The sequence below is a fragment of the Poecilia formosa genome, unplaced genomic scaffold, assembly GCF_000485575.1.
Source record: "Poecilia formosa unplaced genomic scaffold, Poecilia_formosa-5.1.2 Scaffold37, whole genome shotgun sequence".
NCBI classification, from domain to species: domain Eukaryota; kingdom Metazoa; phylum Chordata; class Actinopteri; order Cyprinodontiformes; family Poeciliidae; genus Poecilia; species Poecilia formosa.
In genome coordinates, this window is record NW_006799976.1 from 775,234 (window position 1) to 789,673 (window position 14,440).

The following is a 14,440-nucleotide window of genomic DNA, read 5'->3' on the forward strand; positions in this document are numbered from 1 at the left end:
ATCTGAAAGCTGAAATGTTTGCAGATTCTTGACTTGCTTGTAGCTCGATACGATCTTCACTGATTGCTTTTTCTTGTTTTATTTCTCTTACTCTGTCCCTCTCCTGCTCTTCCGCTCACATCAGATGTTCATCAAATACATAAAGGTTAGCACTCTTCTCCTGCTGTCAGAGCCTCACATGTGCTGAAAACATAAAGGGTGACTTATCTTAATGGATGGCCTTTAACTAGACTTCTTCCTTTTATGCATGTGGAATATGTTGAAGGGTTAAAACATCTACACAGTTTGTATTATCACAACCTTATGCTTCTCAAATGGTGGATATTGGTGTATGAAGTGGGCATATAAAGGCTTTTTTAATGTCTTTTTTTATTTAAATGTTATTTTAGTTTTAAGAATTTGCTTGTTTTCCCTGCAGGTTGAGCTCCTCTCTCACTTTGGAGCCGAACACTTCTGTCCCCTCAGTCTCATCAGGTACAATCTTAAATTGCTGAATTTAAGATTAAACCATCCTAAACATTGTTTTTTTTTTGTTTGTTTTTTTTTTATTCCTGAATCATATTTGAACAAGGATTCACATTTCCCTGACGGAACATTTGTTTTCACTTTTGTTTTTCTTCTAAGGTGTTTAAGATGTGGCTTTACAGCTTTACAGCAGGTTACTCAGAGACATTTTAAGTTCACTGCTGTGTTTATCCCTCAGGCTGTCGTACTTCAAACTTCAAACTGCAGCTCTTCAAATGGCAATATTTGCCGTATTAAAAAAATGTTTCCTGTAATTCATGGGTGGGGAAGATGTTTAGGAACCAGTTTAACGACCTAAATCTGTCTCTGTGCTTGTCAGTTCTTCCATACTGTCTCATTGTAGTTTTAAGAGGTTTTCTTTTTACATCTTTCACTTGAACAATAGTTCAAACAGATTGCAAAGTATAGCAATCTTGTGAAATTCACTTCCTGTATTTGTGTTGCACAGGGCAGTTAAGCTCGTTTTACATTGAGAATAATGGCTTTAGTTTTTCAGAAACGCATTTTGGTCCCTCTAAGGCACTTTTTACACATTACGGATTAAAATGGCCATAAAACCCACATCTTTTATTTATGCAAGCATGCAGTGTTTAGTAGGGAAAGTAATTTTTATGCCATGTTGTTAAATCCCGATCTCAGAAGTGAGTTTCTGCATTTGCTTTTACCCTCCAAAATGAACTTGAACATTAACCTTTTTAATGAACAAAGCGTACATGTCACAGTCACAAAATTTGTTTAAATTGAAATCTGAAAGGTGTGCCATGCACGAAGCTCTTTCAGCTCTTTTTACTGATAACCCTAAATAAAACCCAGTGGCAGCAGTACTTTCAGTTGGTCACCAAACACTGCAGGGTGCAATATAATCTGGGTTATAAATCCAGGTGTTCATGAAGGCCTCAGGATTAGGAGAAAATCTGGTTGTGACGCTTAAGGTTGTGACTTTTTAATTTGAAATGACTCACAGACCCTGATTTGACTGAGCTTGAGCTGTTTAACAGAGGAAAATGAGTAATAATCTTTGGCTCCAGATGTTTAAAGCTGGTAAACTTATCTAACTCTTTATTGGCAAAAAAAAAATTGAAGTTTCTTCTACTTTGCAATTATGAATAAATTTCTAATCATCTGAAACATAAAATGTGAGCAAAATTCATTGAATTTTGTTATGTTGATAGATGTGAAAAGACAACTGTGAATGTGTTTGGAAGGAAAGTAGGCTGTTTTTTGTTTTTTTAACGCGTTACTCTTGCTGTGTAGGGTGTTCGGCACCAGCATGGTGGAGGAGTACGAGGAAATAGCAGATTCCCAGTATCCCTCAGACAGACTGGAGTATCTGGACGAAGACTACGGTGAGATGCTGAAGTGCAGTCAAAGGAAATGTAATCAGCTAGACAGATCTGATTATCCATCGCTTGCAGCTGCAAGCTTTAAATAATTCAACTCCAAAGGATTTTACTTTACTTTTTAATTTAGCTGTCCAGTACCTGCTGCTTATAGAACCACATCACATTTCGATCACATGTTCTCTACATCTGTTTGTTCCTTTCATTTTCAGATCCTGTTATTCAGCCTTGATGTGAAATGTTTTTGCCAACTTTATTGACTTGTCTTGCAATTGTGTACAGACTATCCTCCTGGTTATCAACCGTCAGAAGAAAAGGTTTCTAAAAACCTGCTTGGATCAGCAACCAGTATGTATACACACACACACACACACACACACACACACACACACACACACAAACAAACCCTTATGCTCATATTTGCATATGAAGTCACTTTACTGTCTAAAGACCAAATGTCTATAGATGCATCCCAAAAGTGTAATAAATATCTGACACCCACTATAAGGTTGTTAGAGTATTGTGAAAAAACTATTGCGCAATGTTTTAAGATAATTATGACTTTTCATATCTAAAGTAAAAAAAAAAATGAAAAAAATTGAAGTGCATAAAAACTCAGTACATCCAAAAACCAGGCTGCATCCAAATATGTAAAATGATTGATTTTTAAAAGGTTGTATATTTTCCTTTATATAGTTGTATTGTAATGTTTATATGGCCTCATCATAAATGTTGCAGTTCATTAGTGGTTCAACACTTTAAACTCCAGAAGTCTTAACTTTTTGCTTATTTTGCTCTATTTTTGTGTGAATATTTGTTTTTGATGTTGTTTTTTTATTGTCTCTAAATGAAAAGCTACAACTTTTACGAGCAGCTGTGGTTTCATAAAGTGGGCAAACGGCCCTAACTTTATGAGCTCAGTCAGGTATAAATTTATTCCTCTGTTAGCAGAGTTGAATGTTTTATTAGTATTTTAGCCAGCATAAATCCATGTGCTGGCTTTCTTTGGATGCATAAAACTTTGCTGTTTGCTTTTTAGCTCTTCATTTAAACACAACATGCCACTCCACAAATAGACTTTTGTTTTTCTGCATCCTGAATTAGCCAATGTAGCACTGGAGGATCCCTCCCAAACACCATAAAGCGGTAAACACATCAGCAGGGCATTTTGTGTTCTCTTGCTTCGTTGGAATGCTTTGGAAAGGATGTGGGGAGGGAAAATCAAAGAACACAAGTGGTGGAGAAGTCTGAAAAACGGAAATAATCAGGAAACACTTTCAGCATCAGATTGGATTGTGTGTGAAAATGGAAAAAAAACAAAACAGTTGTGTTAGGAGTCACACGTTCACAGATGAAGTGAAGCGTGTTTCTGTTTCTGTTCTTCAGATGCGATCCTCAACATGGTGAACAACATTGCTGCTAACGTCCTTGGTGGCAAGCCGGACATGGAGGGTGGAGCAGAATTAGGAGGTACTCGCTGTTCACGCTGTGAAATATTGATATCCGTCTGGTTTCGTCACATTTTATACGTTAAAGTCCTCAACAGAAAGCCAACCCCAATCCATGTAACCTAATAGACATTTCAGCTTCACTGCACTTGAGGCCGTTTAAATTTTCTGACGTTAAAACTTCCGATGTTTTTCTTTTTTCGTTTGCACACCGAAGTACTAATGTTGAGACTTTTTTAATATAACAAAAACCCAACAAAATAGACTTGAAACAAAGACACTAGTGCTACTATTAGTCATAAATAATAGTAGCATTTTTAAGCAACTATTATAAAAATCTGCCATCATTATTGGATATTTGTTCTAGGTAAGGTTACACAAAACGGTTAATGCTTCAGTAGAGTCCCGCCCTTAATTCTGGGAACCATAGAATTACTGGGAAACCAGTATGATTCCCCAGTATGAGAAGGCTTTAGATTTTTGTTTTTGTTTGACCATGTTATCTCATCGACATCCTGTTGGACTTAAATTAATGATTTTTTTTCTTTCTTTTATTCCAATAAATGGGTTAGTGTGTCATAATCTTTACACAAAAAGCCACATGGAGCCAACACCTGGAAATGCACACCTGTCAGTAATCTCTGTTTATACACTCTGAAATGCTTCATCTAGATGAAATGTACTTGTTGAAGCATTTTGGTGAGCGTCAAGCACCTGCTTTCGTCTTGCCATACAATAAAAAGATTAAGTTTTGGCTGAAGCTGTCATCTGTACTGAGTCAGCCTCTTTTCTATTTTGTTGAGCAGCCACTCCTCCGCTGCAGCCAGTATGAAGTAAAACAGGTTTGTCCATATGAGTTGGTCTGTCCTTTCTAGGTTGGTGATGTCGCACCTCATCGTTCAGGAAAAATCTTCCATAAAGATTTAACTGCCATGAATTATTTGCTCTTTGGAGCAGCAAATTATTCAGTTGCTGCCTGTCCATGCATGCCTCTGCAGAGGAAAGCTGGGAGACAATTTGAGTGATTCCCCTGAATCGATTGCATCATTGGTTTAAAGTGCGTCATACTGACATCTTTAGTTCATTCTTTGTATGAAAGTACATTAATTGCAGATGAAACTGAAGGAGAAAACAAGTTGATGCTATATATGGGTGGACTCTCATCATTACTACCTTTTTAGTAACTTTAGATTTGTGCTTTTGATGTCTGATTTCTTGTTTCAGAAAAGTGAGTAATGTGGAAACAAATAGGACATCCAATGAAAGTGTTTTGTTTTTTGTTTTTTTCTGACAAATTCAGACATGGGTACTTTTTACATCAATATTAAAACAGAGAAATCCCAGTAAAACAAAATTATAATAAATAATAAACAGTACATTTAAAATTGTACACGGTAAGAGTGAACACAATGAGGAGATCAAACAAGCTGCCAGAGGCATCCAGAAAGATGTAGCAGCTTCACATCACAGAGGTGATGTGAAACGATCTGCAAGAGGAAAAAAAAAGTTATGACGAATCCGGACCCTGCAACATGTCAACACTCATGGCAGTAAATCGACAGGACACTGTGTGAGAGTTAAATTTGTCGTGGACCGAGTCAAAGTCCAGAAAAACAAATTTTTACTGATTTAAAACTTAGTAAAAGCAGGGGGGCGAGGGGTGTCGGAGTGCAGATAAATCATGTTTTTCCACTGATTTAAAAAAAATGAAGATGGACAACAGCACATGAAATTTAATAAAGCCGTGATAATTTTTTTCACAAGGCTGAATGTGGCGAAATCAGCCAAACCTCAAAGATGCTTCAGCTATCAGACAGACCAGCACAGTTCCTCTTTTTGTTCACTCTGCTTGTCTTGTTTTTTTTTGTTTTTTTGAGTGTGTGTGTGTCATTTCCTGCCTTTCCTCCACTCTCTGTAACCACTAGCTGCTCCGTCTTTCCACATATTGTTTATATTACCTCCTTTTAAAACTGGGTCACTTTATCCCCCCCCCCTGGTGTGAGTGTACGTGAAGCCAGCGTGTGTGCTGAAGGACTCAGATGTTTACTCTGCCTCTGACTGGAGGTCTTCAGCAGCTTTTCAGCAGGACTTTGGCCGTCTGTTTCCAGCTTCTTGGCAGAATCCTCAGCTATGCTGGAACCGCGGGGGGGCTGACGCCAAAACCTCTAGTAGCTCTGTTTAACCACACGGAGAGTTTTCTGAGAATGACTCAGCTTTTTTTTTTTTTTCTTCCCCATTACGATCATGTTCAAGTGGGGGGGAGGGAGGCAAAAAAAACACATTTCCATTTGATATGAAAATGGTTAAACGGTTTGCAAAAGCAACAGAAGTGGAGCAGATTTCTCTTTGCCTTTCTTTTAAAAGGAGCGTGTGTTACTCTGGGCCCCTCGCAGCTAAAGAGCCTGATTCTAATTTACACCCACAAAGTTGGAGGCAGGCTGCAGGAGAGCTCAGTTCAAACTGGCCTGAACTGGTTCTCCTTTTACAAGGAACAGGAGCTCCTGGCATACTCTACAATACGTCCATCTCCAATGGCTGTCAAAGGAAGCCGGGCTATTATTCAACTGCTGAATTATGTTTTTCACTCTCACCGATTCCTCTGATGCACATGTCATGTTATTAGTTTGCTTATTGATGTCTTTTTGTTAAAATCACAGGCAATGCAACAGAGGAGAGGAGTGAAAAGAAGGCGAGCACAGACGGGAAAGTTGTCTCACCTGAAGACTCCGCAGAGTAAGATCAACAAAAGATTTAAGCGTGTTGCACAGTTGTATTCTCTATTCTTTAATCTGACAACCCTAACACATCCAGTGCATATTAAAATGGCCTAATCAAAGTCAAGACCGTGAAGAAATTTAGCATCACAGGGCATCCTAATCCAATCTGACTTAAGAGTCAGGCAGGCTGAGGACAAACGGACGCCTCACTTCACATTTCTTAATTGTGAAACATTTTGAAAGCCTTGTATCCATTTCTGTTTCTCTTTATGCTGACTCTGTGTTGACCTCATATAAAATTATATAAAATATCCCCAAGTTTTAAATAGGGGTGTCCTGTTAAAACTTTTTTTCACTTCAGATGTGATGCCAATATCGCGGCTTTGAGAATATTGACCTGATGTGATATCAGTGCCAAATGTACAGACTTTTATTACTTATTTTGTAGTGTTGAATGTTAGTAAAGGCTTGACTAAGTGATGTTGTTCAGAAAACTATAGTCAACAACAATATTCACGAGAACAATTGACACATTATTAACCAATGAGTTTATATGGGGATTGCAAGCTCTGCTGGATAGAAATGTTAGGACAGGGTACTTCTATCGGATATTCTAAATGCAGTATCGGAAATCCGATTTTGATTTCCGATGTCAATGTGGGATCGGGGTAGCTTTAAAATTGTAACTTGATAAAATCTAAAAAGTTAATACTTTTGCAAGACTCTGTGTAAGCCAGTAAAATACACTAAATGCCTGTTTTTGTGTTTTTCCTCAGTCTGGACCCTGAAAAGTCTGAACAACCTGCATCGGAGGAGGGCTCCAATGCCTCCAGTGACTCTAGTTCTTCCTCCTCGTTACCCGAATCCAGCGAAGACAGACAGATTGTCACACTTGTGGAGGAGGACGAAGATGAAGAGCCAAAACAGTCGACTGTGACGCTGCTGGAGGAGGAGGTGGAGGAAGAAGAGGAGGAGAAGGGCGAGGAGAAAGGAAGGAGGGATGCTGACAGGAACCAGTGGGAGAGTCAGGCATACTGTCCTTTCTCGTCCCTGTCCTCCCTGTCTTTGTCCTGCATGGCCACGCTGCCGGAGCTGCTTCACCGCTGGTGCTCCGCCAGGCTGGCAAAGGAGCGCCTGCGCAGCCTCAGGAGGCGGCAGCTTCACACTCGCACTCAGACTGATGAGAGCATCCCCGTCCTGACACACACACCCCCACCCATCCCTGTCCCGTCGCCGACCCAGGAAGTCCTCCTCCCTTTGACGGAGAAAGCCCCAGACCCAGAGGTGCCGCAGGATAAAGTAAACGAGGGGAAGCCCTCTGCTGAGGTACAGACTGATATACAACTTAGAGTTCAACCGTCTGATATTTACACTCCAGAGCTCAATGTGGTACTGGAGCCCAGCAGGACCGCCACCATTCCTCCCCACAGTTCATCAGCGCCTCAAAGCACCTTAATGCGACCCACCCCCACACACGAGGAGAAGCCGTTGCCTCCTGTAAAGGACGAATCCCTGGACCTCGTCCCCACTCCCCCCCTCCAAGCTGCCTCGGTCCCAGAGACGCAACAGGCCATCAGCGCCGCATCAACACTTTCCGTCAGTCCTCCCCAACAGGCTCCGTCTCCTGAGACGGCCTCTTCTGTTTTCTTGGCGACTCCCGTCAAAGAGCAGCCCGTGCTTTCTCTTCCTACCGCATCGAGACCAGAGAACCTTCTGCCCCCTCCTACCGAGCTGCCAGCAGCCGTCCCAGCAGCCGACAGCCACACAGACTCGGTAAAGACGGCTACCGACGTCGGTGGGAGCAAACAAAAACAGAGGACAGACGCTCCTCAAATCGAGGCAGAGCAGGGGAGCAATCTCTCCCAGACGGGAGAGCCCCATCGGACTGAGGACTCAGTGGAGGAGGAACTGTTAAACACTAACGTCCAGCGAACGGCGACTGATTTCTACGCAGAGCTGCAGAACGGAGGAGATTACACGGGGGGAACGCTGAACGGCAATGGTATGTTGCTGAACGGAGGCGGCTCCGTTCACGGCTCCAGTCAGAAGGAGAGCGTGTTCATGAGGCTGAACAACAGGATCAAAGCTCTGGAGATGAACATGAGTCTGTCCAGCAGATACCTGGAGGAGCTGAGTCAGAGGTAAAACTCTTCAGGAATCCTTAATTTAATATCTGTTAAAATCCTGCAGTATTAGCTTGGTTGTTAAATTTAGAAAACTATACGAAACATTGCCATTTGTTTTTCTCCTCCTCCAGGTACCGTAAACAGATGGAGGAGATGCAAAAAGCCTTTAACAAGACCATCATAAAGCTACAGAACACCTCCCGCATTGCTCAGGAGCAGGTCGAGCAAAACCCAAATACCGTGAAACAACTTGACCGGTTAGCATTACTTCACAACTGAACCACGCTTTTTGTTCTGTTCTGTTCTGTAAACAAATACAGGACCAGAAGCAGACGGATTCCATCCAGCTTTTGCAGAGCCAGTTGGAGGACGTTACCAAGCTGATGCTCAATCTTACAGCTACAGTGAGCCAGCTGCAACGAGAGGTAGCAAACACACCATTGTTGACACACCAGCTTCGTGCATGCATTTAAAAAAGAAAAAAGAAGAAGCTCAAATTGACACACTCCATGTACTGAAAGAACAACCAAATAAGCACAAATGCAAAGTTGTACTTCTGCAAAAAGTTACATGTGAGCAAAAGGAAAGCTAAACTGCTAGCATGGGCATCCTGACTGTTGTGGGGCAATTTTGTTGCTGCCTCAAAAGGGTTCGTGCACCTTTAAACCATCCTCCACCTTATGATAAAGGTGAAGGATGGTTTGGAGGAAAATTAATGTGAGAAATGCTGTCAGCTGAAAGCCCTTGAGACTTATTGTTATACTTTTCTGCTCATCTCAGGTTGACATTTAAAAAAAAAAGATAATTAATTGTTTCTTGGCTTTACTGCAAGTTTACATTCAATTGTAGAGTGAGATCTATTGACTTGTTGTTCAGATTTCAACTGGACAATAAGTTGTTCGTCTCCACATGGCGCCCACATGGATTAAATGCATGAAAAATGGCTGCATGTGAAATGAATTGAGAGCAGCTAATCGTGAGGCAACTGGTATCTCCCAGAAAGGAATTTCTATTAAATTTGTACACCACTCCCAGAAAATTCCCCATGTTGCTTAAATCAAAAGTTTGTGCAGTCCTCACAGTCCACACGTAATTCTTTGTGTGTTTTGATCACTTTAATCTAATCTATTTATTTTTCTGACCGATCATTTCCTCTACAGGTTTCTGACCGTCAGAGCTACCTGGTGCTCTCTCTGGTTCTCTGCCTGTTGCTGGGCGTCCTGCTTTGTCTGCAGTGCTGCCGCAGTTCGTCCCCCAAGCCTAAAGCCAACTTCACCCCCCTTCCCAAGAGCAACCACTACCCCAGCCCCAAGAGGTTTGCCTCGCCCTCTTTGTCTGGCACTCTTCCAGTGAATGTAACACTTTGTCTCTGCATGTGTCCCACTTGAAGCTCCTCCAATTACTCAACTCCTGTCAGAGGTGTAGTGAGGCAACATCTTTATGGGATTCCTGGAACATGTTGGACTTCTTTGTTAAATACCATCAAGTCCTGTCCTACCTACTGACGTGAGGTTAATAACCCGTTATTAACGTCATTTGTGTTTTCCCTCATCAGATGTTTCTCTTCTTACGACGACATGAGCCTAAGACGAAGGGTCGCCTCCCCGCTCGTCCGCTCCAAGTCGTTTCAGCTTTCGTCAACGGAAGGTGAGATCCCTCGCCACTCTCGACACGTCTCTCCTTCAACTTACCTTTTTTTTTAAGTCCATCCACTGTTGCTCTTTTAGTCTCTGTCACTGAAACCTAAGCAGCGATTATACTTGACACCACAGTCACCGCATTGCAAAGACTTGTCACGGCTATTTCAGGCCAGCTGCTTTTAAACACTGCACTGCAGCATCCAGGCATTTCCAAAAACTCTGTTCATTTTCTCCATCGCTCACTTGGAAAACCTTTCGCCGTTTGCTCATGCCAGCCAGAGCCGAGAGGCAACACACAGCCGCAGATTGAAAGATTTAACCTGCAGCGCCTTGCAAAAATGTTCATTCCTCTTTTGAAGATTTTCACATTACAACCACAAACAGCATTGCTGATTTGATTTTGTGTGATAAACCTACAGGATGGAGTGACGTAATAAAAAGTCGTATTATCTGTGCTGCCTGTGTAACTTGTAGCGAACATGGAGAGGAAGATGCTTTGGTTAGATGACAAAATTGCACTTTTTGGAGTACAGGGAAAGTTCAGTGTGAGTCGGAACGTTTCCACCGACTGAGCAGTGATAGGAAAACCAGGTCAGTTGATTGAAAAATTGAGTCAAACTAAATTTTGAATAAATAAATAAATTTCAGATGTTGCAAAAAAAAAAAAAAAGAAAAAAAACAAACCCTGAGGCCTTGTTTGTTTGAGGTTCACCTAGCAGGACAAGGACCCAAACCTTACAGCCAAAGCTTCAATTTTTGTATTAGGAGAGTCTAGTCAAAGTACATTCATGACTTCATGAATGTACTTTGTATTTGTATTTTCCATGTCTCTGGAAAATACTTGCGAAATCGTTGACAGATGCAGTCCAGCTAATCGGAACGAGCTCCATTCATTTTGAGAAAAATAGGCAAAAATTTATATATAAATGCATGCCACACTTTGCAGATTGTTTTAAAACTCTTGGAGAACAGCGCATCGTTTTCCTTCCACTTCACATCGATGCACTGCTTTTCCTGCTCTGTGCATAAACTTCCCAATAAAACACATTTAAGTCTGTTCTAAGACGTCAAAGCAGAATGTGGATAATGTCGGTGGTTATGAATAGCTTTACAAGGCGTTGTACACCGCCCCCTACTGGCCATTGCTGTTCGGCTGTGTGTGCGTGTGTGAGAGCCTCTCGCCCTTGAGGCGGTGCAGCTGTCGTTGCCAGCTAGTGTCCACATGCAGGCTTTGGGAGTGTAATAATGGAGCACAATGCTTCTCTGGCTCATGCTAGTTGTTTGCAAGTAGTGACGCCTACTGAACCAGCAGAATCTGTATTTCCTACGATGTTAGTTTGATGTTAGAATATATATTTGTTTTACTAATTATTAGTTTTTAGTTTTTCTTGCTGCTTTCTCACATCTGTAATCTATAATCACAAGGTGGTAGTAGTTTTTTTTTTTTTTTCCCCCCACCTTTTTGTTACAAGTAAAAACTACTTGCAAGGTCATTTCATGCTTGTTACATGTATGTATTCCTGTTTGCCATTCCATCATTAACCTGGCCCCTCTCTCCCCTCCCCAGTAGGTCCAGATGACTTGTTCATTGTAGAACCTCTAAGGTTTTCTCCAGAGAAAAAGGTACAGTGTCTGCCGGCCGTGACGGCCGCCTTACATAAGTGCTGTGTGTTCTCTAGTGTCAGTCGGTGTGTACAGTGGGTGTGTTGCGTAAAGCAGGGAATCACTTCCTGGTCAGATCTCTAATGTCCCTGGAGTTGCCAAGTTGAGGGATACGGTGATGAGTTTCAGTCCATAAACACCTCCTCCTGTACTGACACTGTTATTGCCACTTCACATCTTAATCATGTCACACATTTCTGGAGGCAGAGATTTAACAGTACAGCACAAGCATTTTTTATTAACATTACCCCTTTCTAGATCACATTCTCCCTTTATTCCCCAATAAGCGTTCCCCTCATGCTCTGACCAGTTTGTGTGCCATCAGTATCTAGCGCTAAAAACTTTAATGTGGTCATGTATTATTATTATTATTATTATTACAGGTGCATCTCAGTAATTTAGAGCAATATCAAAATATTACTGTGTTTCAATAATTCTGTTCTGAAAGTGAGATCCATATTGTATAGATCTATAATATACAGAGTGACATGTTTCAAGCTTTTGTTTCTGCTCATTGCTTCATTGACCAAGTTCATTGGGTCAAACAAGCAGCGTGTTGGTTGATGAGCCTTTAGCTCATCCGCATGGTTGGCTCTGGTGTGAGTAATCATCGTTTTCTTAACAATGCTCCATAGATTCTTTGTTGGGTTCAGGTCGGGGCAGTGTGCTAGTCAGTCTAGCACATTGATACCATGATCGACAGACCAGATATAGTTTCTTTTGGCTGTGTGGACGGCTATGAAGTCTTGCTGGAAAATGGAATCAGAGTCTCCATAAAATTTGTCAACAGAGGGAAACATGATGTACTCATAAAATCTCCTGATACTTGTCTACTTTGAGAAAACACAGATGACATGGCAAACCATTACTGACTGTGGAAACTTCACTCTGAACCTCAAAAAACTTTCTGTCCTTCCAGTCTCTGGGACCGTAGTTATCGACTGGTTCAGGAGTGACTCAACAGAAGGAATGTGATGGTCTGTGTCTCTGGTGGCTATTGAAGACTCCAGCTGCAGTCCCCACCTTGTGAATCTCCCCCAAAATGTTGATCAGGCTTTGTTTCATAATCCTCCAAAAGTTGGATGTTGATTTTCAGTAGCTATAAGCCAAAATCATCAAAACTGAGAGAAATAAACTCTTGAAATACATCACTTTGTGCATAATCTGAGTTGGAATTGAATTACTGAAATTAAATCGGACTTTGACGAATACGTTAACTTGCTGAAATGCACCTGTAAATGTATCTTTTCTTCCTCTGAATTTTAGACTAAAGTTTTCCTCCTCCGTTGTGTTTTCATCCTGCAGAAAAAACGTGGCAAAACAAAATCTCTGGACAAAGTTGAGACCCTGATGCCGTTTGATCCCTCGCTGCCCCTCACAAACGGCGATCCGAAATGCAACGGCTTCCATTCGAGCCTCCCTGCTTCGCTTCCCCCGCCTGCTCCTCCTCCACCGCCTCCGCCTCCCCTTCCTCTGCCTCCCCCAGTGTCGCATCCTCTTCCATCCGCAGACCAGGTGTCGTCTTTGCCCACCGTGACATCTAAGGAGTTCCCCTCTGAAACCAGCAGCTGCAGCTCCTCCACTCACTCCGAGGAGTCGTACACTAGCCGCCTCCCGCCGCCTCCTCCCATCTGCCCCTCTGCCGGCATGTGCAACGGCCACGGCCTTTCTTTCCCCCTCACCCAGCCTCCCGCCAAATCCCGTCAGGAAAAGCGCTCCCTGAAGCGGCGGAAGTCTCGTCAGACGGAGCTGCAGTTCCCCCCCGTGCCAGGGGGAGGCGTCGATTCTCTGCCCAGCCTGCAGCAGCTCATGAAGGGAAACAAAGAGATGAGCGTTGGGACCATCAGGGTGACCGCCGTCACCGGACACGTCTGAAACGCCACACTTTGCAATTACTCAGCACCCTGCTCACGATAAGAATGACTTTATCCCAAAGAACCACAATTCCCATGAGCGCCCCCCAGACTCACAGGTGAAGTTAAAATGAGTTTAGCAGCATTAGCTCATCCAGACCGTATCCACTTTTGTCAAAGACCCGTTTACGGTTACGTGCCTTTATGTGTGTTGGAAACCTTTTAATCGTTTAAAACTTTAATGCTTAGAGAGCTGCTGATGTGCAAGGAGAGAAACATTGTGGAGGGGAGAGGGAGCGACACGTCAGCACACATTTGGTACAACAAGACTTTGTTTTTCTGAAAAAAAAAAAGCACATTGTCCCCAGACAGCGGAGCATCAGTAAATATTTTCCGCCTGCTCTGAGCACAGCGAGACAGGCGCCGACCTCGACTCTACGCTCCTTCAACAAGTATTAGGCTGCTGGTGTTGGATAAAAAGTGTCATTATAGAAGAAATGTGGAGCACACAACTTTGTCTCATCATTTTTTTTCCCTTGTGTTATCTCTTGTTTCTTTTTTCTCATCTATCCTTATTTGACTGAAGGTGTTCGAATGGGACCAGTGTTTAAAATCTTACTGTGAACCTGTCTGATGCTCTCGCTGCGTCTCCATTACTGTTTGAAACCAACCACAGGAGCCGAGTGAAGAAAATGACCTACATTTCTTTATCCTTTACATCTTCGTTTAATCTCGGATTATAGTTACAGAAGCAGCAGTCTGCACATCCTGCAATCAATGAATCATTCCCCCACTTTAGATAGCTGGGCTGGGCCCATAATAATCATGCACACATGTAGAAAGTTAATATTTGACTATTTAAATGCATGTGAACAAGCTAGGGGCCCCCTGGGTTTGGTTTACATTTTTTTTTTTTTTTTTTAGCCAGTCTGAGCCATGATTGTTTCATATCCCTTATATGTTTTTTCCAACTTCATCGCGTCTGTTTTGAGCCTAGTGAAGTGTAATAACACACTGGGGAAGCAGAGTTGATTGTTTACGCTCGTTTTACTCGCACAGCCACCGGGACCCTGCAGATGACTCTGACCGACCGGTTTTATTTATCTATTTATTTATTTAAAAGTCTGTA

General features: G+C 42.2%; 1 protein-coding gene across 6 annotated transcripts in view; it reads left to right on the forward strand.

Moving 5' to 3' along the window:
- The window catches only part of suco (SUN domain containing ossification factor), a 37,842-nt gene extending 24,175 nt beyond the window's left edge, over positions 1–13,667 (forward strand). For 3 of the 6 annotated variants that reach the window (XM_007550588.2, XM_007550591.2, XM_016670745.1), the window contains 13 exons: positions 125–145; positions 419–474; positions 1,780–1,871; positions 2,148–2,213; positions 3,252–3,335; positions 5,971–6,046; positions 6,807–8,171; positions 8,288–8,375; positions 8,477–8,581; positions 9,317–9,471; positions 9,712–9,803; positions 11,364–11,419; positions 12,764–13,667. In XM_007550588.2, coding sequence (XP_007550650.1) covers positions 125–145; positions 419–474; positions 1,780–1,871; positions 2,148–2,213; positions 3,252–3,335; positions 5,971–6,046; positions 6,807–8,171; positions 8,288–8,375; positions 8,477–8,581; positions 9,317–9,471; positions 9,712–9,803; positions 11,364–11,419; positions 12,764–13,333 — 2,826 coding nt within the window. In that variant the 3' untranslated portion in view covers positions 13,334–13,667. The remainder of the gene's footprint in view (positions 1–124; positions 146–418; positions 475–1,779; positions 1,872–2,147; positions 2,214–3,251; positions 3,336–5,970; positions 6,047–6,806; positions 8,172–8,287; positions 8,376–8,476; positions 8,582–9,316; positions 9,472–9,711; positions 9,804–11,363; positions 11,420–12,763) is intronic. The other 3 variants (XM_007550589.2, XM_007550590.2, XM_007550592.2) reach the window with 3 other exon arrangements.
- The last annotated feature ends 773 nt before the right edge of the window (positions 13,668–14,440 follow it).